The sequence below is a fragment of the Elaeis guineensis genome, chromosome 15, assembly GCF_000442705.2.
Source record: "Elaeis guineensis isolate ETL-2024a chromosome 15, EG11, whole genome shotgun sequence".
In the NCBI taxonomy this organism is placed as follows: Eukaryota; Viridiplantae; Streptophyta; class Magnoliopsida; order Arecales; family Arecaceae; genus Elaeis; species Elaeis guineensis.
Genome location: NC_026007.2, coordinates 74,659,746 through 74,681,927, shown reverse-complemented (window position 1 = coordinate 74,681,927; position 22,182 = coordinate 74,659,746). Strand labels below are relative to the sequence as shown.

The window sequence follows — 22,182 nt, the reverse complement described above, 5'->3', positions numbered from 1 at the left end:
AACCGTCGGATCCCGCCATTGAGTCAGCTTGATCTGAGCCCGCCTGACTCATCTTTGGCTTGGACTTAGGGGGTCGAGTCGACTCGACCTCCTTTCTCAAACCAGCCAGCCTGTCCAATTTGGACTGCCACTAGCCACGGCCCCATACACGAACCTTCAGCTACCACTTCCAACTCCTCTCCTTCAACTCGGTCATATTCTTCGAGCTCAAACCGACCTCCAAGACTCCTCCATTTTCGATCAGGCACATCTCCTCCAAAAAATGCAATCGACCACACCAGAGGCAAATACCGTCGAGATTTTTATAGATGAACCTCTGCTAGAAGAGGCCCTTTAGACCCTTGATTTGCACCCCTGTCAATAGTCGGGAGATGTCGATCTTCATGCATGCTCAAGCAAATTCGAGCCTCCTCTGCTCCACCATGCAGTCATCCACCAAGAAAAGCTCTCCGATCGGGCGAAGAATTTCCCAGATTGCCATCTCTTCTCAGAACTCTATCAAGAGCCGTGGTAGTCGGACCCAAATCATGGCTGATCTTATGGCCCCTTTTGATGGAAAAAATTTAGGCTGCAAGGACTCCACTACCATCACTTGTTCGGCGACCACCTATGGCTGGTGGAGAACCAGATCCCTCTCTCCAGCCTTCTTAAACTTGAAGAATAGAAAATCATTCTCAAGCCCGTACCCCACCACCTCCCCTTTAAGCCTAGTCTGTAGCCGAAACTCCCTAGCCATCGGTTCCACCGTACTCTTCGGCTAAAACTCCTCGCTACCACTGTCGAGGCTACCTAACTCTTCAATTCCTCTCTTAGATCCTCCTCTGGGAGCTCGACCACCTTTGGGAACCATCTGATGAGCTCCTTCATCTCCTCCGATGATGACTCCTATGAGATCCACATGGTGCGCCCTTGCACCACCCTCTTCCGGCTCGAATCTAGCTTGTCCCCCACCTTTAAGGCCCCAAGGTGGTTCCAGGATTGTTCGCCATCCTTTCCGGCACCGATGCTTGCTGCAGCCGAGCAGATTATCAACGATCAAACAGGAAGTGGATCATATCATTAATCTCAAAGCACTAGGAAAAAATGTAACGGTCACTATTCAAACTGTATCACTCTATCACTCTTGATCTAATAATACTCCGCATCGGATTTTCTGCACCTATCACAAAGAATTTCTCTTATCCCATATCAAACAACCCCTAAAATGCATTGTGTAAAGTACAACAAAATCCAACTCTTATCAAAGGTAGGCCGATTGAGTAGCTCATGGAACGCCCTGCTTTCAACAAATCTTCCTGTTTGCGATGGCAATGACCAATCCTCATTCTTGCATCCAGCAAACAATCTCTGCGTGAACTCTCGTTCACAAACTTCCAACACATCCCGAAACAATGAACGCTTGAATTTGACTGTCCAACAGAAGCCGCAAAGAAACTGTCATTGGTATTTGGGGCCTGAATGATCGAATTTTTACGGTTTCCATCGAAATCCTTGTCACTGATGGTCGCATGGTAAGAGCTTCAAACAGTAATGCGATGAAGCATAAAATCAACAAAGAAGCTCAATCAATTTCGGAATATGAACATCACATAAGTAGATACAGCGGTCCACCCTCTCTATTATACGACCAGTTAGGAAATCAAACGGTGCGGAAAATGTTGCAAATGAATCAAAATAAAATAAAATAAGAAAACAAAAACGAAATTGATTGTACAACACTCTTCCAAGAAGAGATCCTTCCCTGGCGACTCTCTCTATGGGGAGGCCTTGCAAGATGCACTCACCAGAAGCAATAATCGAATAGCCTCTTTACCGGAATTGCTATCCTTTCGAGCAATTTCCCAGGCAAAGTGGAGGGATAGATCTGAGATTCTTTCAGTCCACTATTCTTTTACCTGTTCAAGTTGTCAGATTAACATTATGTTCTATATTGAACTCTGCCTTTCATCCATCCTCTACTTCTTCTACTCATTCTGGCAACCAGGACATTCTTATGCACCGATCACAGCATGGATTGTCTCCTAAACAAGTTACTTAGATGCCCCCTTCCCCAGGTGTTTTCAAAATCAATTTTGATGCTATCGTCAAAGCAGGTGGGGGGATGTTTGGTGTGGGCTGCCGATAATGTTTCATCTTATAGTTCAATTACATATTGCAGAACTTGCTGCAGCCTGGGCAGGAATCAAGTTTGTCATGTTTCACTATCACCCTACAGGTCTGGGTTGAGGGGGATTTTCTTGTTATTGATTGGATTTCCTCAGCTGATCATCTTACCTTTCGATCTAGCCCACTGTTACTAGACATTTCACAATGTAAGTGCCTTCTACCTGTTTTTCCGGTGTCACAAATTTTCAGGGAAGGAAACGGGGCAGCACGTTGGGTAGCTTCGCAAGCCCTAGCGAGGGATTTTGTGTTGCCAGAATCCTCATCTATTCCGTCTGAATTTTGTTCCATTCTGTTTTCAGATCCTTGTGGTGTGATAACGTACAGAGTTTGAGCTTTGCCTCTTTTCTTGTACCCAAAAAGAAGAAGAAGAAGAAGAACAGCCTGATCTTTCAAGCTAAAATTCATCCAAAGCACTGACGGACTCGACCATTATTTTACAGTCTGAAGGAAGCGAGGGCCAAGACCAGGGGCAGCATACAACCCTCACCACAAATAGACACATGATTAACACTGTTTTCACTTTGTATAAGCTTTCCAGATTCACATCGTAAACACATTCCTTTTATCAATTGATACATTGTCAGTGACCTCAGGCTAGACATCAGCAGAGCAATCGCATGTCCGTCAACTGATCACATTGTCCACTCATTTTGTGCTGCTGGACTGAAACATCTTGATAATCATAAATGCTACCAACAAGCAGCAGCAGACCAAACTTCCAAGAGGTAAAGTCATGCTCAGATACGCCTGCTATATTTTTTATAATTGTACATCTGATGTAATTCTTTATGCAGCCACAAAAACGAAAAAAGCAAATAGAAGTCCAAGGAGAAAGATACACTTCAGACTTTGAGATGGAAGGATAAAAGTTACTCAGCTGAAAAAGAACAAAGATATCATTTTTACACACTGTACAATCCAGATATCACCACATGAAGCAAGCAGTTGAAGTGTTGATCCGTTCCAAATGCAATCTGTCATTCAAGCAGGTAGTGGTTCCTCCAAAACTGCAATTGCAATAATATAAGTAATCAAAATGTGTGTGTGTGTGTGTGTGTGTGTCTCAGAGAGAGAGAGAGAGAGAGAGAGAGAGAGAGAGACCTTTTGTCCTTGTTGCTTTAGTTGAGATGTCATCCAATGCCACTGGGACTGGGGTTGTGGTAGGCACATCAGGAAGCTCAAGAACCTCATCTTCTTTGCCTTCAACTTGGAGTCCTGCTTCTGGCTGCACTTTAGGTGTCTCTCTAGCTACTTCTGTGGATGGTACCGATGAAGCAGGAACTGCTGGCAAAGACTGCAGTGTGATCTGCCAAGTTGAAAAAGGCAAATTTTGTATTAGATAAGAAAGAGTTTACTGAAATGTTGACATATGGATAAATGAACTTTATCTCTGATTGTTGCAAGCAGAACATTTTTTAGTAGTATAAATTCGGTTGTATGGGAGACTATGATTAAACTCAGTGATGTTGACTTGATTAATCAGAAATTAAGATTTGGTTTGATGCTCCTGTTACCAAAGACTCAAGAAGCTGCCTATTGATTTCTAATATTTAACACAAGCTATCAGTATGGCCCTCATGTGAAGGTATAAAAGGTTATTATCCCCTTGAACTTGTCACTACCGATACTGGGATATGAATTAACCACTGAAGCAAATTCTATCGGAAATAAAATGATAATACAATAAACCTTAAGGGACTTGATTCCATAAAGAAATTAACAAACATACCTCACTTTCCAAGTTCTCAAATTCTGCTAAAACATCTTCCTCATCCTCAGCAGATAACCGCTCGCCTAGGATTGCATTTATTTCCTTTGGTAACAAAAGAAAATGTAAGTCAAACTTCATAACAGTGAACAGGTAAGCTGAGAAAGTATTGTTCAGACATTAACTTGGTCAATAACTTGCTGTAGAATATAATTATAAGGATCCAGGTTTGCCTGAACATTTGAGATTTCATGCTTGCAGGATGCATTTATTTATTTTTATTTTCTAAAAAAAAGCCAGGAAAGACAATTGAAAGAAAGCACCATTTATTCTACGAAATAAAGTGCATTAACAAGACAAGTTTGTGCATCAAACAACAATGTCATAATATAGTAACCATGGTAGAAGCCAACATATGCTTTCAGCAAGAGATCAGGGCATGATTTAGAAAACCATAATCATGGTCTGTGTCTATGAAGACCAAACCTATCCATTAAATCTTCTACCAAATCTGAGAGTCTGCAGAAATTAGCCTCTACATTTTCATAAGTAAAAAGAAGAAGATTTCCATTTTTGGACTATTTTTTATTGCTTTAGCTGGTAATAAGTTGGATCAGCTGCATGAAATTAGGCATTACTTAATTTCTCGTGGTGTCCATTTGGCTGCTAATCATAGTTGCAATTCAAAATCCATGATTATGCAATTGCATATCGGCAACATTCTCAGTCTGCATAGGAAGCCCATGTGATCTGAATCATTATCTTGTGTATGATAAAACCAGAACACACACTGAAAAGATGAAAAGGAAAGGAAATTAAGAAAGAAAGAAAGAAGACACAGAAAGCATGAAAAAAGTTGAAGACGAGGGGACAACCAGAAGAGGGTCCCATCTACATGCATCAGGGGATAGAAAACCGGAGAAGACAATAAGATATAAAACTAAAAGAGAGGAGGTTAAAGCACCATCGTCTTAGGCTTTTTGTCACCAACTGATTACAGGAGGGAAGATTTGATTGAGCATCTGTAGGGAAGTGACAAGTCAGGTATAATTGTGCCATGAGGGTTAGAAGCCAGATTGGGCATTGCAAGAGGCAGAAATTGTCGGTTCCATTGCCACCATGGATATGTGGAAGGTGTGAGGACAAGGATATGTTTAAGGCTTCTCAGAAGAGAGAAGTCATGGGTTCCATCACCACTGTGCTGAATGCTCCAGGGTGGGAGAAAGTTTCAGAATTTGTTTCTGTGTCGGTATCGGGAATAGGAGCTCCATCAGCTTTTGGTGAAGGAAAGAGTTGAAATCAGTTCAGTATATGAACTAAGCATCATGAATCTTAGTTACCTGAAGCAGAAGCAGGTGTAGCCATGTAGGAGCAAATTTAGGTGTGAGAAAGCTAACCTCTCAAAAATTTAGAATAAGTAATGTCTTGACAGTGAGTGTGGAAGTAAGTTTCTAAAGAGATTCCAGAGGAGGTGCAATTCCCTAAGTATGAGTTTCCTCCTAACAAGTTGTAAATTATAAGAGAGCTGGTAATGGCATCGTAGGGCACTGAAAGCACAAAAGGGTATTGTAAGAGCAGTACAAGCATAAAAATTTGCGAGATTCTTGGTAGATAAGTTACTGCTAAATCCATGCATGCATGCGTTGCACACACCAGCACCCACACAACTGTGCATGTGCACAAACCACACCATGTTTTGCTGATCTCTTCTCTTCATTCTCTTTCACAATCCAGGCTGCACAATAAAATAATTTCACTACTGCAGATAATGGTAAAGCAATTCCTTGCTACAAGAAGAATTACAGTATTACATCTCACATAGCCATTTCAGTTAGGCAAATTGGGGCTCTACATGATTTTCCTTGAACCTAATCTCTTTGTTCGATAGCCATAGACTGTAACACATTATTTCAATATACCATGACATGAGTAAATGATGATGTAAATATTTTAGAATGTACACAAATATGGTATTTGTCAAAATCTTAAGACCTCTTTGGATGCAAACTGGCAGATCCCAGGATAATCCCCACATTTTAAGGGGTTACCATAGGCGGAGGAATGGAAGATAAGTAGTACAATTCATGAGTCCTATAACCTGCAATCCAAAAGTTTTTGGATCACAAAACCCATCTAAGAAAGGTGACCATCAAAAATGGAAAGAATTTTAGATTGTGCAAGCAACTGGCCTCCAAAATCTCAACAATTCCCCTTCCATCATCTCCTCTTCACAATCATTCCCATCTTACAGGAGATATGCTGCAGATACAACAACCTATAGAGAATCTGGAGCTGTAACATACAGCTGACAGGCTGATTTCTGCCATGCCACATCATTCCAAAAGCACATTCAAGCCAGATTCATGTAGCCAACCACAGGTGATTGGGCTAAGAATTGCTTTTCATCATTCATGAGATGAATATTGAATGCTTTGTATTTATAGAGAGATATCTGTATCTAGTTAGTTGCATGCTAGTCTGTGCATCGATTTCTACTTGCTATCTAATGTGAAACTCCAAATGGTTCAACTAAAAGCAACATTAATGCAAAAAATAAAAAAGAAAAAGAAAAAAGAGTACTAGGACTCACATCTTGATAAGCCTTTGCCTCTTCTGTATCATCCATCAACTTGTGAACATCTTCCAGATTGATCTCACTTTGTATAGCTTTAATGGCATTATTGCCTGCCTTCAAGCTTTCAAATACAGCTTTCTGTCTACTTGTCAGTTCAATATCTGCCAACTGAAGCAAGCCAAAAAAGCAGACAGATATTACTATATGATTTGGGAAAGAGGACAGCTACAATTAGGTCATTTTTATGTAGTTCAACCAAAAAATATCCACCATACAAAATCTTGCACTGCTACAACACATGCATTCCTTCACATGTGACTACATACTTGTTGCTCAACATTAATTAACCAAGCATCAACTTGCTTCAATAATTCTTCCTGAGCTTTCTTCTTCTTTAGTGCAAGGAGGGCCCTGTCTTTCCTCCTCTCTCGAATCAGGTCCCTTGCAGCTTGCTTCTCAGCTTCAATAACAGCATCAAGCTGGAGGGGGAAAAACAGAGAACAAGAGCAGAACAATGAAGTTAATAGTGTAAAAATGCCTTAGATGTTAATAAAGCGCATTTCCTATAAGTTCATCAAACAAAGATTCAGTGCATAAAGCTTTGGAGCTTATGCAGATGGTCTAAGACACAGTACCACTATATCCAATGACCTTCACATATGAAAACCAAAAGGGCGTATCCTTTCCAAATTTGCTGAAGGCAAACAAGCATTGCAGAAAAACAAAAAGCAACCTTCATGATTTAACAAAAAAATATAAAAAGCTTAACTTTACCAGCATGGAGGACCTTGAGCACTCCTATCATAAAATTAGATATTGGTCTCTAAGTTATCTGAAAAAGCATAATTGTGGTGCTAAAACGGAGGCTTTGTATTTGTAATTTAGGATATGCATTACATACTAAACAAGCTGCAAATACTTTGGTTCCTAACCATGACAACCAAATGATTGGTGTCACATAACCAATGGGAAGAAAACAGACACCAGTTCCCAATCCAGAGTTAGGCAAAGGAGTGCATCTCATTGCTCAGAAAAGGATTAAAATGGGTTAGAAAAAATGGATTTTCTTTTCCAGGCCAAAAAGGCTAAAGCCTATGGAGTTATATGCAGTGCAAAGCTCCCCAGGCAAATCAGAAGTCCAATGCATGCTGGTCCATTCCCGGGTGCCCAACTTGGAAAGCCAGTCAGTAGGTTGATTGGCTTCTAGATAGACATGAGTGATATTTACCATGGAAATGGATTTCAGAATAAGTAAAATATCATGCAACAAAGGGCTGGAGGCCTGGAATGATTAATCCAAGAAGTGGATGGTCAGTTGAACTCGAAACCACAAAGACCTCATGGATAAGTTATCTCGACTGACCAAATGATCTTATAACATACTCGTGAATGGAAATCAGAATTTACAGGCAACACAGTTTGCCAAAGAAACAGAATCCATAGGATACAACAGTGCTCAAAAAGGCATTCCCACAAACTATAGTGAATAAGCAATTGAGACTAAGTAAATAATTATATCAGTATACCAAGAAACTGATAGGCAACAAGTCAAGGATCCAAATGGAAATAAACTGATCTGAAGTTGCATCCTCCAAGACTTTGACCCCGATACATCGAGGGTTGTTGTCAGGTTGAGAGCTGACCAACCATAATACGTCATAAAGGTATATGGATCATGCCTTGATCTTTGAAGCCTCTCATTGGTTCAGGCAATACGGAAAGAGAAGAAAATTAACAAAACTCAGACGGAACATAACTAATTAAAAAGAATATTTGGAGGATTTTAGCTTTAATTCGTGACTGTAACAAAAGAAAAGGATACATATATTCTGAGATTGGTGTATGATAAGTACTCTCCCCTTGTGGCCAATAAGAAGAAAGGAATGCAGAGAAAGGAACCAGTATATTCTTTAAGTGTTCATGAGTGCCTTGCTTTGGCATGAAATATGATCACATTTAAAGATATCAAATGACAAACTTATTTGTTTTTTTTTTCCGTTTTTGTGGGTTGCGGAGCAGCATCGCCCATTAAAGAGAAAAAGAAAGAAGAAAATAGCAGCTCTGATTGGTTAATTATCGGTGACGCTTAGTCAGAGCAGCATCTAAAATGAACTCCCTCGATCCACATGATGCATTTCACTGTTAATCAATTGTCCCAGTATTATATGAGAATACTTCATGGAACATATCCAGAGAAGAACCGGAGTTATAACTCACCAGCAGCTTCTCATTCTCCTGGGAAAGGTCAAGGAAAACATGGGGGGGTGGTCGAATTATTAATCTTTGATGGCATGGAGACAGAGCCAAAAGATGTGATTTATAAAAACCAGATCGTGGCTCGGTTCAGCAGAGAATACGTTCTAGGAGACACAATGATCGAGGAACCGAGATATATTAAAAGCCCTCTCCTCTTCTAGCAGCCATTATTGGATCATCGACGAACAAATAAGAAATCAAGAATCCAGCGAAAAAGACATCTTATTGTTTTCCGATCATGCAGAAACACGGGAACATATAAATAGATTGAAGGAAAGCGGGAGGAAGAAGGGCGCGAGGGGACCTGCTGCTGGTATCGAGCGAGCTTGTGGCGTTGGGTCTTGAGGGAGAGGATGGCGCGATCCACGTCCGTGATCTTGGGTTTCTTCACGAATATATTCCCCATCTCGGCACCTCTCCAAAGTAATCCCCAAACCCTAATGCTTGCTCTCCTGTTAAAAGAGAGGGGTCAGGGAAATCCAAGGAAGGAAGGGGGAAATCGGTGCGCCTTCCCCCCCCCTATCTCTCTCCCGCTTGGAGTTGAGGAAGGAAGGAGAGAAGACGAGCTACCCTTGTCGGCTCCTCTCTCTCGTCTTTCCTTTTTCTTTTGGCTTCGCTGCTCGCCCCACCTCGCTCTCGCTCTCTCGGGGCCTCAGAAGCGTGTTGGCATTTGGTCTCCGCCGGCCAGCGAGAACACGAGTTTCTTTTCGCTGGCCATCCGCCAAGATGCGTGCCCCCATTTATCGTCCACCCACTATCATCGCGAAGTTATACGTATGATGCTATACAAGAAGAACAAAAATTATAATACGTCTCTCTGTATCTGGAGGAATGAATGCCTTCGTCAAGTCCGCACTGATATCGTCACATGGTTCGCCGATGTCAGTACATGCTGTAATCGGAGATCATTTGGCAAACAATTTTCCGATGTTAGTTCGTGCTAATTTTAGGTTCTATACGTGGGATCGATCGTTCCTGTAGAAAAACTGCTCGGCAGATTTGTGCTGGTTTCAGTAACCTTCTATTTCTGTCGAACCTGGTGTTGGGTGGTGTTGCAATTTGCAAGTATCCCTTCTGCTACTGAAATTAGCTAGTCAGGGTGCTTTGTGTGATCCCGATCATATGAAGTTTAGGGAACCAGTTCAAAATTTCAAATCTGATAGACGACACAGTTTCTGTAGTTCTTATAATTTTAGAGTTTTCATTTTGACATTGTAATGCTGGAATTTTGAACTAGTTGCTACATGCATGTTCCACGAACAGTTCCAAGTGCGGTATGTGATGTTTTCTTTGTGATGTATGAATAGTTCAGAGCAATTCCGGTAATAGTTCCAGGTTTTGGGGCTTGCTGGGCTGTTTGTTTTTTCTTCCTCCTCGTAAGTCCAGTGGAACCGTTTTGATTATTGTCCTGGTTGTATTCCCCCTTTTTTTTTTTTTTTTTGGTTTCCAGGTTGAAGATATAACCCCTTTACCAAATAAATAAATAAATAACAATCATATTGAGTTCGAGCTAAATCCCACTCCCAGCAAGCCATGTACCCACCGCCGAGATTATTATTACAATAAAACCCTATCAAATATGAAGAATTATAATTTATTTTCTTATTTCTTAATATGCTGATCAGACGGTGGGAGTTGGGGACGACAACTTAATATGCCCCTTCTACGCTCTTTCCTCCTTGTCTGTTCCGGTCGTTCTTCTCCATATTCACCACCAACGTGACAGACAAACAGAAAACGTGACACTGACCTGCTGCTCATCTATGACACAACGACACAAATCATGTAAACCCCACAATTTTCCTATGTCGCTCGGTTGAATTGGCACCACCAATCTGCATGCAAATAAATTAAGCGGGGAGATAACACCACTCAACAAACACACACCCCCCTTCTTGGTTGGTCGTGAATCATGCTCAAAGAGCTAGCAAACCCGTAACACATACAGACTTCTGGTTTCTTGAGCTGGGAATTATTGAAGAGAGAAGAAATCTCCTAAATATGAGCCAAGAGCAACCAAAGTACTAACAGATCAGCTCATGTACCTATAGAGGATATGCCTATATTGCAGATATATATAGGATTTCATTATGCACTGCATTGAGGACTTTCTATGTGTAGCTCATGTTACTCATTGATGACTACACTTATCTCACCCTTCTCGAGCAGGCCGTAGAACTCCAGGGTTCTTCTTTGGTTGTTCTATCGCTGCATCTTCCTTCCAAACAATCTAACAACTTAAGGCCAAGGCTCATCTCTTTGATGACACTCATCCCCTTAGAATTGGCATGGCCAACGATCCTATGAGCAGAAGCCATTTGCTCTTGAATCAACCCTCTATAAGGAGGATATCAAGAGTAGATAAGATCTACTATAAGAAATTTTATTATTTGCAACATTAGTTTAGTTGTATTTTAAAAAATATTAGAAAATTAGATTTTATTCTGTATTTATGATAAAATATTGGGTATAAGTTTATCCACGATATTGCTTTAGTTGTATTTCTAAAAAATATTGAAAAATTAGATCTTGCCTCATATTTATGATAAAATATTGGGTATAAATTTTTTCTGCCCCATTAATTTAATCATATTTCTGAAAAATGATGAAAAATTATATCTTGCCTTGCATTATGATAAATACTAAATATAAATTCACAAATATTGTTGCTTGATAGATTAATAAATAAGAAATACCCTATTTAGCCGGCATAAAATAATAATGCCGACTATAAGTATATATTATTGTTAGCAAATTTTAAGACATATATGCCATAAGTTTTTTTTGTGTGTCCCCTCTTGTCTTTCATCAGCATTTTTCTTAATCTAACACTATATATATATATATATATATATATATATATATATATAATGAATCTTCTCTATTTGAAATGTGTATATGTATATTATTCTATTATATACTTGCAATACTGTCAATAGCATACGCTTCTATTTACCCTTAGGATCTCTTTTTTGGATAAGTAACGAATCTTCTTTATTTGAACTTTATTTTTCCTTCACATGGCATCGGAGCTAGGTTGTCTCATCTTATTGCCGAAAAGTTGGTGGTCCTTCTCCACAAACCTAATCGGCTCTCTCTCTATCTCACGTGTAGCTCATCCGTCTCTGACTATCGCAGTCCAATGGCAGAGCATCGACATTCCTTGTGGATTGACCTACTGTTGAGTAATAAACCAGAGCTCCTTGTCGATTGATGTACTATTGAGTAATAACCAGAGCATTCTCTTTGCACTGAGACAAAGATCAGGACAAGATGGACCACATCCATTCGGTGATTTTCGCGGTCCCCACCACTAAACAACGATTCAGATCAAGTCCTTCCGACCACATTGGATATTGAGGAAGCTTTTGAGTTGAACCTGCACAGAATCCCTAATAACGCAGCAAAGGGAAGGCCCATCACGTCAACCTAGCAGCTGTCATCCCTATAGAAAGGATGACCTGGGCCTTCCATCGTAACCCGTGAAAAGAGGGCTCACAACAACTCCAACCCCAGAATATGCTGATAGGCTAAATCGAACACTGAACAAGCGAAGACTGAACCCTCACCGATTAAGACAGCATCTTGCTGATTGACTTCTCTGGCCTTGCTTTTCTGGCATAATACACGCAATAAAATCTCTGTTATTAACTAGATTGTGTGGCTGTACTGAAATAGAAAAACTGGAGTCCTGGACAAACTTCTAAGACAGCCTACTCTTAGGTTCAAGAGACTGATCCATACCATGCAAAATTCAGTGCCAAAAGCACAAAATAGAAATATGAACATTATCATTCAGGTATATTACTATTCAACCACCATTAATCAAAATTTTGCCGCAAAAGATATAGAACATAATATCCATCACAAGATCTAATGAAGAAACTCTAGAAAAAGATGAGTTTAAGGTTACACGAACTGGAGGGGTGAAACGTAAGCACGTGTTCTCAATCCATATCCCCCGTCAAGTGCCAGGCATAATCCACCAATTTACACCATACGGAACATGGTCCCAATCCAGTACATGTTTCACGCATTACAGAAGCAAATAAATCTCTCGTTGGACGATTACACGGTTTCAAAGGTATTTACACCCTGAAACAAATTGAAGCCCCAAAGAAGACAATTTATAACAGAATTCAGAGCTCAGGGGCTGTTAAAACACGATGAGTAAACATGGGCACTCTGATCTACCGGCATTTTGTTATATGCATCTAGGGAAGTAGATCTGACCCACATAACCTCCAGCCATTGCCCTTCTCACGTTGCTCTCAAACAACTTAGGATTGTCACGTAAAACAGCCGCTGCGTCATGATTCAAGGGGTCCTCATCATTGGGTTGCTGCGTACATAATAAGGTTAAATAAAGATAACATTTTACTCATATAAAAACTGTGAAAAATAAGCTCAATTCATATAAAATCAAACCAGCAGAGCCTTTTTTTTCCCCCAATTTTTTTAAGTGATAACTTAAATCTGAAAGGATAAACTGATGGTGAAATGCGGATGTCAAGAATGGAGAAGGCAAAGTAGTCCCATGTGCAACAACCCCATGGTGCTCTAGATGCAGCTGTCTTCCACATCAGAAGATCTATAGACATGATCAAATTCATGTACAAACAAGGAAATGATAAGTTTCACGAAACACCCTTGTGCTAAGTTCATCTAAGCACCAAAACAAGATCATACAACAATATCACATGGCAGGTGTCAAACATGTAGCATTAACCTTTAACATGATGACTAGAATTATCTTCTCCTCACCAGATCTTCAGCAATTCTCTGCTTGCAATAAAGTCCCCCCCCCCCAACACACACACACACATGGCAGGGGTCAAACATGTAGCATTAACCTTTCACATGATGACTAGAATTATCTTCTCCTCACCAGAGCTTCAGCAATTCTCTGCTTGCAATAAAATCCCCCCCCCCCCCCCCCACACACACACAGTGCCATCATTTATGCCATAACTCTTAATTCCATCCATCATGACCTACTCAGTGCACACCCTATCATCTACATTTCAGTCAAGAACCCAAAATCACTGCACCCAAGGTTTTAAAGTTAGGATGGCGGGGGACCGGGCACCATCCAAAGTGCCAGGATGAGATGTAAAGGAATGGACTAGGATGGGATATCTATGACATCCCATTCCCAGGAAAAATCAGGATGACCCCATTCTGGCGGCATTTAAATCCTTGCCCTCGCCCTTACTCAAAGCTGGCCATCTTTTACCCAAATCCTCCAAAAATTTCTTAGTTGTTAACCAGGTTCATCTTCCCTTGGATTGATTCTTGGTTATTTCTATTTCCCGATCCTCAGTTATATTCATCGTTCAGCTTGCAAGAAACATCTCTAGATACCCCCCCTTGCTTCTTTATGACCATAACCTCCTCCACAGATTTCACTCTTATTTCAAATTCCCTGGCTCAATCATCAGATGCGCATGAATATGTGAAGGTTCTAATAAAATGTTACTATTCTTGCAAAAAAACTTAATGTAAAAAAAAAGATTAAAAATACTGTTTAAGCATACAATATGTATTGGCTAAATTCAATAGCTGCAAACTGCTCAAAGAGAATGTAAAGTAGCTATATTTCAGAACATTTGCAATAGTCACCCTAGCCTGTAGGCCTCTCTTGTTTTCATCCCTTTATGCAACTCAAATTCAGACAAAATACATACTAGTCATATGAGTAACTAATCATTATCCTTAAACCATAAAAAAGCAGCTTAATTTCCAATTTTTTCCATTCCAAAAAAAAAAAAAAACTCTAATTAGAATTCTCTTTTAGATGACCTAAAGCATTCTAGACTTTTATAGAAGAAAGGAATCTTAAAAAGATATCTTAGCATATTTAGACTCTGAGAATTCAAGGGTAAGAAGTAGAGAAATACTTCTGAACCAAGAGACAAAGGTGAGATATACTTTACCAGATTTTAGGTGATTATGAATTAGTTATTTTCAGGTATTTTCAGAAATTCAGATTTTAGTTAAATTATCTAAAATGTAAAATCTTTCACAGTCATTCGCATCTCCACATGCATTATCACTAGTAGCAGGAAATAGTCCACATGAAAATAATCCTTTAAGCAAGGAATGGAACAGAGTCGGAGAGGATGGAGTTTCAAAGTAGCGCAGCCATGGGAGCATGACTCTTATCTGCCACCAATACCATAATCTGTACGGTACTAATTGTTACAAACTAAAGTTTTCACATATCCCTTGCTGTGTCATGGCCTAGCCCACCTGTAAGGCATATAAATCTATAAACATCCTTTATTATCAAGAAAACTTAATGTCACCCATCCAGTAATATAATACTTGCGATCACTTTATAAGACTTCAATACTGTGCTATCAGCTGTTAATAGAAATAGGAATAAGTGCAGGACTTACGAGGAATATATGAGAGGCCTAGAAGGAAAATAACAAAAAATCACCATACGTAAAACCAGAAAGAGAACTAACAAGAGATGGTACAAGCATTACATATTTGGATTTTAGTGTGAAAGAAATCAATCTCAGGCATGCTATACAAGGAAAGCAAATGGACAATTGACAAAGGTCATACACCAACTGATTGTTATCAAGATATATCCACGGTCAAACATAACCACCTGAATCAAGTCAGCGAACACTATAATATATAAAATGATATATGATGTACTAGAAGGCCAATGAAGGCTATATAAACTATTTCCTGTGATTGGACTGATATAGAAAATCCATGATCACCCATACGAATGAAAAGAAAGAAGTACCGTGAAAAGAAGATTCAAGCCATAAATAACAGTGTTTATGTTGAGGACAGGTTTCCAGTCTTCGCGCAGAATGTTTAGGCACACATTTCCCTCCAAGTCAATATTTGGATGGTAGACCTGGATTAAACATTAATTAGATATTTATGAAATCAGCAAGTATTTGAAAAGTAGAGAACCACCTTAAAATAATTAACACAGAAAAATGAACACCAAGATTTGGTACCTTTGTCTTGCACTTCACCTTCGGTGGCTCATGAGGATATGAAGGAGAGACTTGAAAGGTGAAAATAAATGTACCGCCTCTAAAAAAAATAGAAGTCGGCTAACTTACATCAGATAAACAGTATAAAGTCTTCAAGACAACAAAAATATGTTAAAAAAAAAAAAGGAGCATAGATGTCAATAAGAAGCAAAACAAAAAGGATATGAAGAATTTCCATGAATTTGAAAACTTAATATCTACTATTATTGACATTCAACATCACACAAAATGCAATATTAAATCAAAAAGGATTTTCCCAAGATAGTTGGTAAATTAGCAAAAGATCACTTACTGATAATATCCTTCATCAGGTCGAATGCTGATTTCGAAGTTCATCAGATCATCCTTTCCATTGGGAAATGATATAGTAGTGGTTTTAGGTAGGTTAAGCTCACTAATATCTGCAAAATATGAAATGCCAATACCAAATATAAAAAAAGCTCCTGACTGATAATATTATAAAGAAAAGCTCATGAAACAGAAATTTAAAGGTATTACAAATAAAGAATTGCACACCTAGAACACAATTTAGCATTAGATTAAAATAGTAAAAATTCTTAAACTCTTTTTATTTTTTATATATTTTACCATTGCAATTTGAGAGCTAAAATCCATGCTTCTCATTGCCTTTCATGGATATTATGGCAGAAATGGAGACAATGGAGCAAAAATGGATGCTGAGAAATAAAGAGAAAGCAAAAAAAACAAAAGCGGTCAGTCAAGACTCCAGAATTAGATATCCTTGTGTTTGTGCAGCTCGAGTCCCAGATAATAGATTAAATGAATGGGTGAGAGATTTCCTTATTCAATTATGTGCATTGACTAGATTAATTAACTTTCAATAGCTTGACATTTGTTTCCACCAATAAGTTGTATGCAAAAATCAAGATGAATACAACTTGATTTTTATGGATTGGACAAAATTACAGAAAGAATTTTTTGATATCTGTCAAAACAGAATTAGTTCTAAAGCAACAAGGAGTTAAACAAATAGCCACTAAAAGATCATTTTCAAGTACAAACAGACCTTTATGAAGACGCAGTTCCCCTGCACTTTGTTTCTTAACAGGAGCCCTTCCATTGGCATTTGCAGCATCTTCTCTCTTCTGGCCCTTTATCTTAAAAAGATTAATCATTTTTCTTCAAAAAAAAAAAAAGCAACAAAAAAAATAGAAATTAGGAAAAGATAAACAATCATTACACGGAAATTAACAAAGAAGATGGTCCAATAATGCAAAGCTTATATGGTGATCCCACAAGAAGTGACGTGCCATCACAGCATGAGCTCAAAATAGAAAACTACATTCCAGAAGAAAAAAAACAGCAGAAAATGTTTAAATTTCTAAACACAAAGGACAGTCATTTGAGGTCCTCTTTTGTTTTGATTTTCTTGAAGCAGCACACAACAATGCATTAGAAACAATCAAACAAATATAAAATGAGAAGGCACGCAGATCTGTTCCTGATGCGGGGATCTGCAGCTTGTCATTTCAGCATTGACGGCTCAAACATTAGTCCGCAATTTGACATGGTGCAGAAATCTGATGCATACACCAAAAACTAGGGAGTCTCAAACAGCAATGAGTGGAGGCCATTAGATGTTGAGGTTGTACGGTAGAAATTATGTTTCAGCATTCTTAGTTGCTGCAAGATAACTAGCTATTCGTGTTTACGGACTTGCTAAAACTCTAATACATCAGAAGATCAGATATAACAAGTGTTCGTCCCAAATGCATCGTCTGAATTGTAACATTCAAAAACACATCCTCTATTTGTGAAGAAAGAAAGAACAAAAATATAATACAAAGTTTGGAACATAATATATGTCCAATCATCACCCAGTATACAAGTTCATCAAACAAGATCATCAATCAATCTTATAAGAATAAGACATAGACCAAGCGTTATTCAAAATGCGATCAAAGAATCCACATGATCCCTATCATTTGAGGCAAAAAGGAAGAACGTATCATATGCAAAGTCTATAAAAAGGCAACCCATAATTTACTTTGGAATATTTAGAATACCAAGACGAAATTGCCTGAACAACCTCACCAAATAAATAAGCTCATGGAGTAAAAAGAAAAGGCAAAATTTAAAAAGAAAAAAAAAACCCTAAAATGATCGACGAAATTTGCAGTGGAAAAAGGAGGGAGTGGAGAAGCTAGATATCGAAAGATCATTCGGCGACAAGATCGGGAACATATATTAGGGTTTCACACGGACTGATGAGAAGAGGACGAAAGATCGGGAGTCACCTTTTCGACGAGAGCCAGAAGACGAGAGAGAGCGACCGCAGGAGGAGGAGAGAGTCGCGTAAAGGAGGCTTCAGGCACTCGGCCTCTCTAAAGGCGACGCCCAGTTCATTCCCAGACAGAGACCAACGGAGCTTACGCCCCACGATATCCGCATACAAATTCATACGCGAAACCGTCGATCTCCCATCGGCTTTCGCTTGATAAAAATATCCTTCCCGTCAGTCTGTCGCATGTAATGCACGGACGGATGAGATCGCCATGAGGGTAAACGGACGGTAGATTTTATACTTTCCTACAGAATTTGTACGCGGTCACACGGAATCTGAGATTTTATCCGGACGAGACCATGGGCCCGTCTCATCGCCCGCTTGAAAAGTTGGAATCGTCAATGTAGCGGACAACAATGGTCCTCTCATTTCTCTGGAATGACGAATGTATCCTCGAGCACATCTACTCTCCTCTCCAAACTGCTCTCTCGATCACCGTCCACCAGCGTTGCCATCGTTCCCACCTACGGCCCTGATCAGCGTTTTCCAGGAGGGTGACGCGCTTCTAGCAACGCCATTCCATACGTTCTCGCCTGTGGAGCCCGTACCCCCGAATTTAAGAGCCATTGGTCGAAAGTGTGATCCGGGAGAGTTTCTGTACGAGCGTTGCTATCAGCCGTGCTCTCTCTCTTGGCTGGCAAAACCCGGACGCGCCGCGCTCCAACGCTGATCTGCGACGCCGCCCTCTCGTGGTCTCTTTCCCGTTCCCTGAAACGCCTTCCAAAAGGTGAGCACCCCACCCTTCTCTCCTCTTTCGTGATATGACCAGACAAAATGTAGAATTTCCCCTTCTCCTTTATGCTCCTTTCCTCGCTTTCTATTAGCCTAGGGTTTGAGTAGCGAACTTGTGATCTCCATTCTGCTCCCATTCTTTTGCAAAAGAGGCTCTCTTTTGGAGTATTTGTGAGTGATTTCTCTGAAATTCTTTGATTTTGTTCCCTGAAACTCACGATAGAGGCGGCCGAGAACTCCATTTAGTTTTAAATCTGTAACTAACCTTCCAGCGAGCGATCTACTGAAACTTTTGTTGTCATTAGAAGGAAACCTGAATTTTTTATAATTTAGATGGGAAACATAGAAAAGCAAGAAGAATAATAAGTGCTGTTCTTTCCTCTAATTTGAGAGGAAAAAATAATATAATCTAAATAATTGTTAGTTGTTGTGCCCTTTAACGATGGGCCTTTCGACAAACAAGTTTTGACTACTAATTTGACTGAAAATGTCTTGTAGTTGTTGTGAACATGTGTTAGATGTGAAATTAATGTGACGATGGTAGATTTTTCCACCATTATTGCTCTTGAAGGTCATAGCATGGAAAGCACCAATGATGGGAGCTCTCAAAAGCTGGCAAATGTTGATGACATTGAGTTGGCTGCTGAAACTGGCTTGGCTGATGATGATGACGACGACGACGACGATGATGATGATGATGAGGAGGAGGAGGAGGAGGGGGAAGAGGCTTCTATAATAAGGGATTCAGCTGCCATCGAACTAGGTGACCCTAACACTAGCACTGACTTGGAAGTGAATTCTCTGGCAGGGAACCTTGAGGAGGTTGGAGGCACAAGGTCAGAGCCTTCCATTGGTATGATGTTCCAGTCAGCAGTGGCAGCATATCGGCTTTACAATGAGTATGCTAAGGACATGGGTTTTGGGGTGAGGAAGAAATTGTGCCGCCGTTCTAAGACAAATAATGAGATGATTGCAGCATGGTATGTCTGCACTAGAGAAGGCAAAATTGCAGCTAGTGAGAAAGCGGAGTGTCCCAGAGTGCAAGGAGGACCGGTTGTTGTGCAGCGTTGAAAGTGAAGAGAATGGCTAATAAGGAATGGAAGGTAGTTCATTTTGCCAAGGAACATAACCATGAGCTTGATCCAGAGAATGTGTGTTTGTTTCGATCTCATATGAAGAATCGTATGCACAACAAGAATAGGATCAACAAGGCAGGTGTCGGACACAAATACACGACATCTGCCTCTAGCAAACAATCTGGTGGTCAAGATGGAGAATGCCAAAACCTTGTGGATAGAGGGCAGCGAAGGTTCTTTGCACCAGCAGATGCACATGCTATTCACATGCTGTTCATTCACATGCATTCAAAAAACCCTGCTTTTTTCTATGCAGTGGATTTCGATGAGGAGCAACACTTGAAAAATGTATTGTGGGCTGATGCCAAGGCTAAGGTGGCATACACTCATTTTGGTGATGTAGTAACCTTTGATACCACTTATCTGACTGATGGGTATAAGTTGCCATTTGCTCCTTTTGTAGGAGTTAACCATCACGGGCAGACTGTTTTGCTTGGATGTGCACTGCTTGCAGATCAGAGTACAGCATCATTTGTGTGGTTGTTTAAAACGTGGCTTGATGCGATGTCAGGCAGGCCTCCAAAGGCAATAATTACTGACTATAACAAAGATATAGCTGCAGCAATGGCACTGCTATTCCCTGAGACTCATCACCGTTATTGCCTGTGGCATATCCTTAAAAGGGTCCCTGAGAAACTAGGTGATGTTTGTGAAGCCCGTGAAAACTTTTTGAAAAAACTCAATAAATGCATTTATGACTCTACAACAGCTGTTGAGTTTGAGAGGAGGTGGTGGAACTTAATTCATCGTTTTGGTCTTGCAAATGAGGAGTGGCTGCAAAGTTTATACAAGGATCGGCAACAATGGGTCCCCTTGTATCTAAAGGACACCTTTTTTGCAGGGATGTCAATCTCACAACGAAATGAAAGTGTAAGCACCATATTTCATAAGTTCATCACCCGTGAAACTGGTTTGAAGGAGTTTTTAGATAAGTATGAGGTAGCTTTAGAAAGTAAATTTGAAGATGAAGCCCAAGAAGATTTCTGGTCATTTCACTCCAAGACCAAGGAGATAACACATCCATCACCATTTGAGTTGCAATTGGCAGATGTCTACACAAGAAACATGTTTGAAAATTTCAAATGGAGGTTCTAGGAATCTCTTCAGTTTTTGCATCAAAAGTTGAAGAAAATGGAGACATAGCAACATATATGGTAAAGGCCTATGAAGTGCAAGAAAAGATGAAAGCCAGAAGGCTGTTAGAGAAGGAGTACCAAGTTGTGTGGAATGCCATAGAGAGAAAAATACGTTGTGCATGCCGCTTGTTCGAATTTAAAGGTTATCTTTGTCGACATGCATTAGCTGTTTTCCTTGCATTAGGTGTTCTGGAAGTTCCATCTTCCTATATACTGAAACGGTGGACAAAGGATGCAAAGAGCAGACATGTTTTGGATGAAGGCTACACTGTGCATGGTGACTGCTCAGAATCTGTTGCACAACGTTTTAATGATATATGTGTACGGTCTTTTAAATTTGCAGAGGAAGCATCATTAACAAAGAGGAGTTATGATGTTGCATTACTTGCCCTTCAAGAAGCTTTTAGAAGAGTCACACACGCAAACAACAGTGTCAGAAAAAGTCGTCAACGCAATTATCCACATAATGGAGGTCGGTCAAACAAATGACACTGGAATGATGTTAGTTATCTGTAACCCTCTTTTCTCCAACGTCACTGATGAGCCAAGCACAAAGTTTCAGCCTAGAGCTGAGAATGGAACAAGGAAACAGAACAATGATGTGTGCAGAAGCTATGAGCAACTTGGTCACAATCTTGCTATGTTCAGAGGGGTTGGCCATAATTGTATTTATTGCTGTGTTCCAATCCTTCTTATGTTGCATCATGTGTGGATTTACATGTTCATATACTGTGTAAAGTCTGTGCCTTAAATTAGAGATCATATGCATGATGTAGATTCATGTGCCTTTTGATAGCTAACTCTTACCAATAAGCATTTCATGCCACAGGCATTTCAGTAATAAAAAGAAGCTCTATTTAAACCTTTTTTCTTAAAAAAAAAGGGTTGTCTGATTTATAATAATCATAGAATTCATCTTTCCCTTAGGGGCAATAATCAGCTACAGTTAGTCAATATAACTCATTAAAAAGTTTAATCAAGTTACTTTTGTCTTTTTTTATACAAAAAAAGGAAATACAGTGATTGGCGCCTTCCTGGTTCAAATCTGGAACCTCTCACCAGTGCATGCACTGGGATGAGCTGACCCAAGATCTTTTGGCATCATTTGAGTCACGCGCTCCCATAGTAACAGCAATAAGC

The 22,182-nt window shown here is 39.8% G+C and overlaps 3 protein-coding genes across 3 annotated transcripts; 1 reads left to right on the top strand and 2 right to left on the bottom strand.

Moving 5' to 3' along the window:
- Positions 1 to 2,882: 2,882 nt before the first annotated feature.
- LOC105058801 (vacuolar protein sorting-associated protein 20 homolog 1) lies at positions 2,883 to 9,432 on the bottom strand. The gene is made up of 7 exons (XM_073249510.1): positions 9,276 to 9,432; positions 9,010 to 9,157; positions 6,776 to 6,928; positions 6,465 to 6,617; positions 3,896 to 3,979; positions 3,268 to 3,472; positions 2,883 to 3,173 (listed from the first exon to the last, which is right to left on the bottom strand). The coding sequence occupies exons 2-7, from the start codon at positions 9,109 to 9,111 to the stop codon at positions 3,148 to 3,150; spliced, it is 723 nt and encodes a 240-aa protein (XP_073105611.1). The 5' UTR covers positions 9,112 to 9,157; positions 9,276 to 9,432; the 3' UTR covers positions 2,883 to 3,147.
- Positions 9,433 to 12,553: 3,121 nt separating this feature from the next.
- On the bottom strand, positions 12,554 to 18,170 carry LOC105058800 (NEDD8-conjugating enzyme Ubc12). Its single transcript, XM_010941845.4, has 6 exons — positions 17,992 to 18,170; positions 16,761 to 16,873; positions 16,026 to 16,134; positions 15,695 to 15,773; positions 15,472 to 15,588; positions 12,554 to 13,047 (listed from the first exon to the last, which is right to left on the bottom strand). The coding sequence occupies exons 1-6, from the start codon at positions 18,153 to 18,155 to the stop codon at positions 12,910 to 12,912; spliced, it is 720 nt and encodes a 239-aa protein (XP_010940147.1). The 5' UTR covers positions 18,156 to 18,170; the 3' UTR covers positions 12,554 to 12,909.
- A 93-nt stretch (positions 18,171 to 18,263) lies between these two features.
- Positions 18,264 to 21,842, top strand: LOC105058799 (protein FAR1-RELATED SEQUENCE 4). The gene is given in 6 exon segments (XM_073248979.1): positions 18,264 to 18,565; positions 18,567 to 18,669; positions 18,672 to 18,765; positions 19,342 to 19,800; positions 19,803 to 20,975; positions 20,978 to 21,842. Coding segments are annotated over 6 exon segments (2,532 nt in total). The 5' UTR covers positions 18,264 to 18,416; the 3' UTR covers positions 21,532 to 21,842.
- The last annotated feature ends 340 nt before the right edge of the window (positions 21,843 to 22,182 follow it).

Excerpts from the sequence above, each read along its gene's own strand:
- LOC105058801 (XM_073249510.1), bottom strand. The coding sequence starts at position 9,111 with ATGGGGAATATATTCGTGAAGAAACCCAAGATCACGGACGTGGATCGC. Across the intron at positions 3,980-6,464 it reads AGGCAAAGGCTTATCAAGAT|GAAATAAATGCAATCCTAGG; the intron begins GTGAGTCCTAGT and ends TTGTTACCAAAG. Across the intron at positions 3,174-3,267 it reads TAAAGCAACAAGGACAAAAG|TTTTGGAGGAACCACTACCT; the intron begins GTCTCTCTCTCT and ends TTGCAATTGCAG.
- LOC105058800 (XM_010941845.4), bottom strand. The coding sequence starts at position 18,155 with ATGAATTTGTATGCGGATATCGTGGGGCGTAAGCTCCGTTGGTCTCTG. Across the intron at positions 16,135-16,760 it reads GGAACTGCGTCTTCATAAAG|ATATTAGTGAGCTTAACCTA; the intron begins GTCTGTTTGTAC and ends CATATTTTGCAG. Across the intron at positions 15,589-15,694 it reads AGGTGAAGTGCAAGACAAAG|GTCTACCATCCAAATATTGA; the intron begins GTACCAAATCTT and ends TGTTTAATCCAG.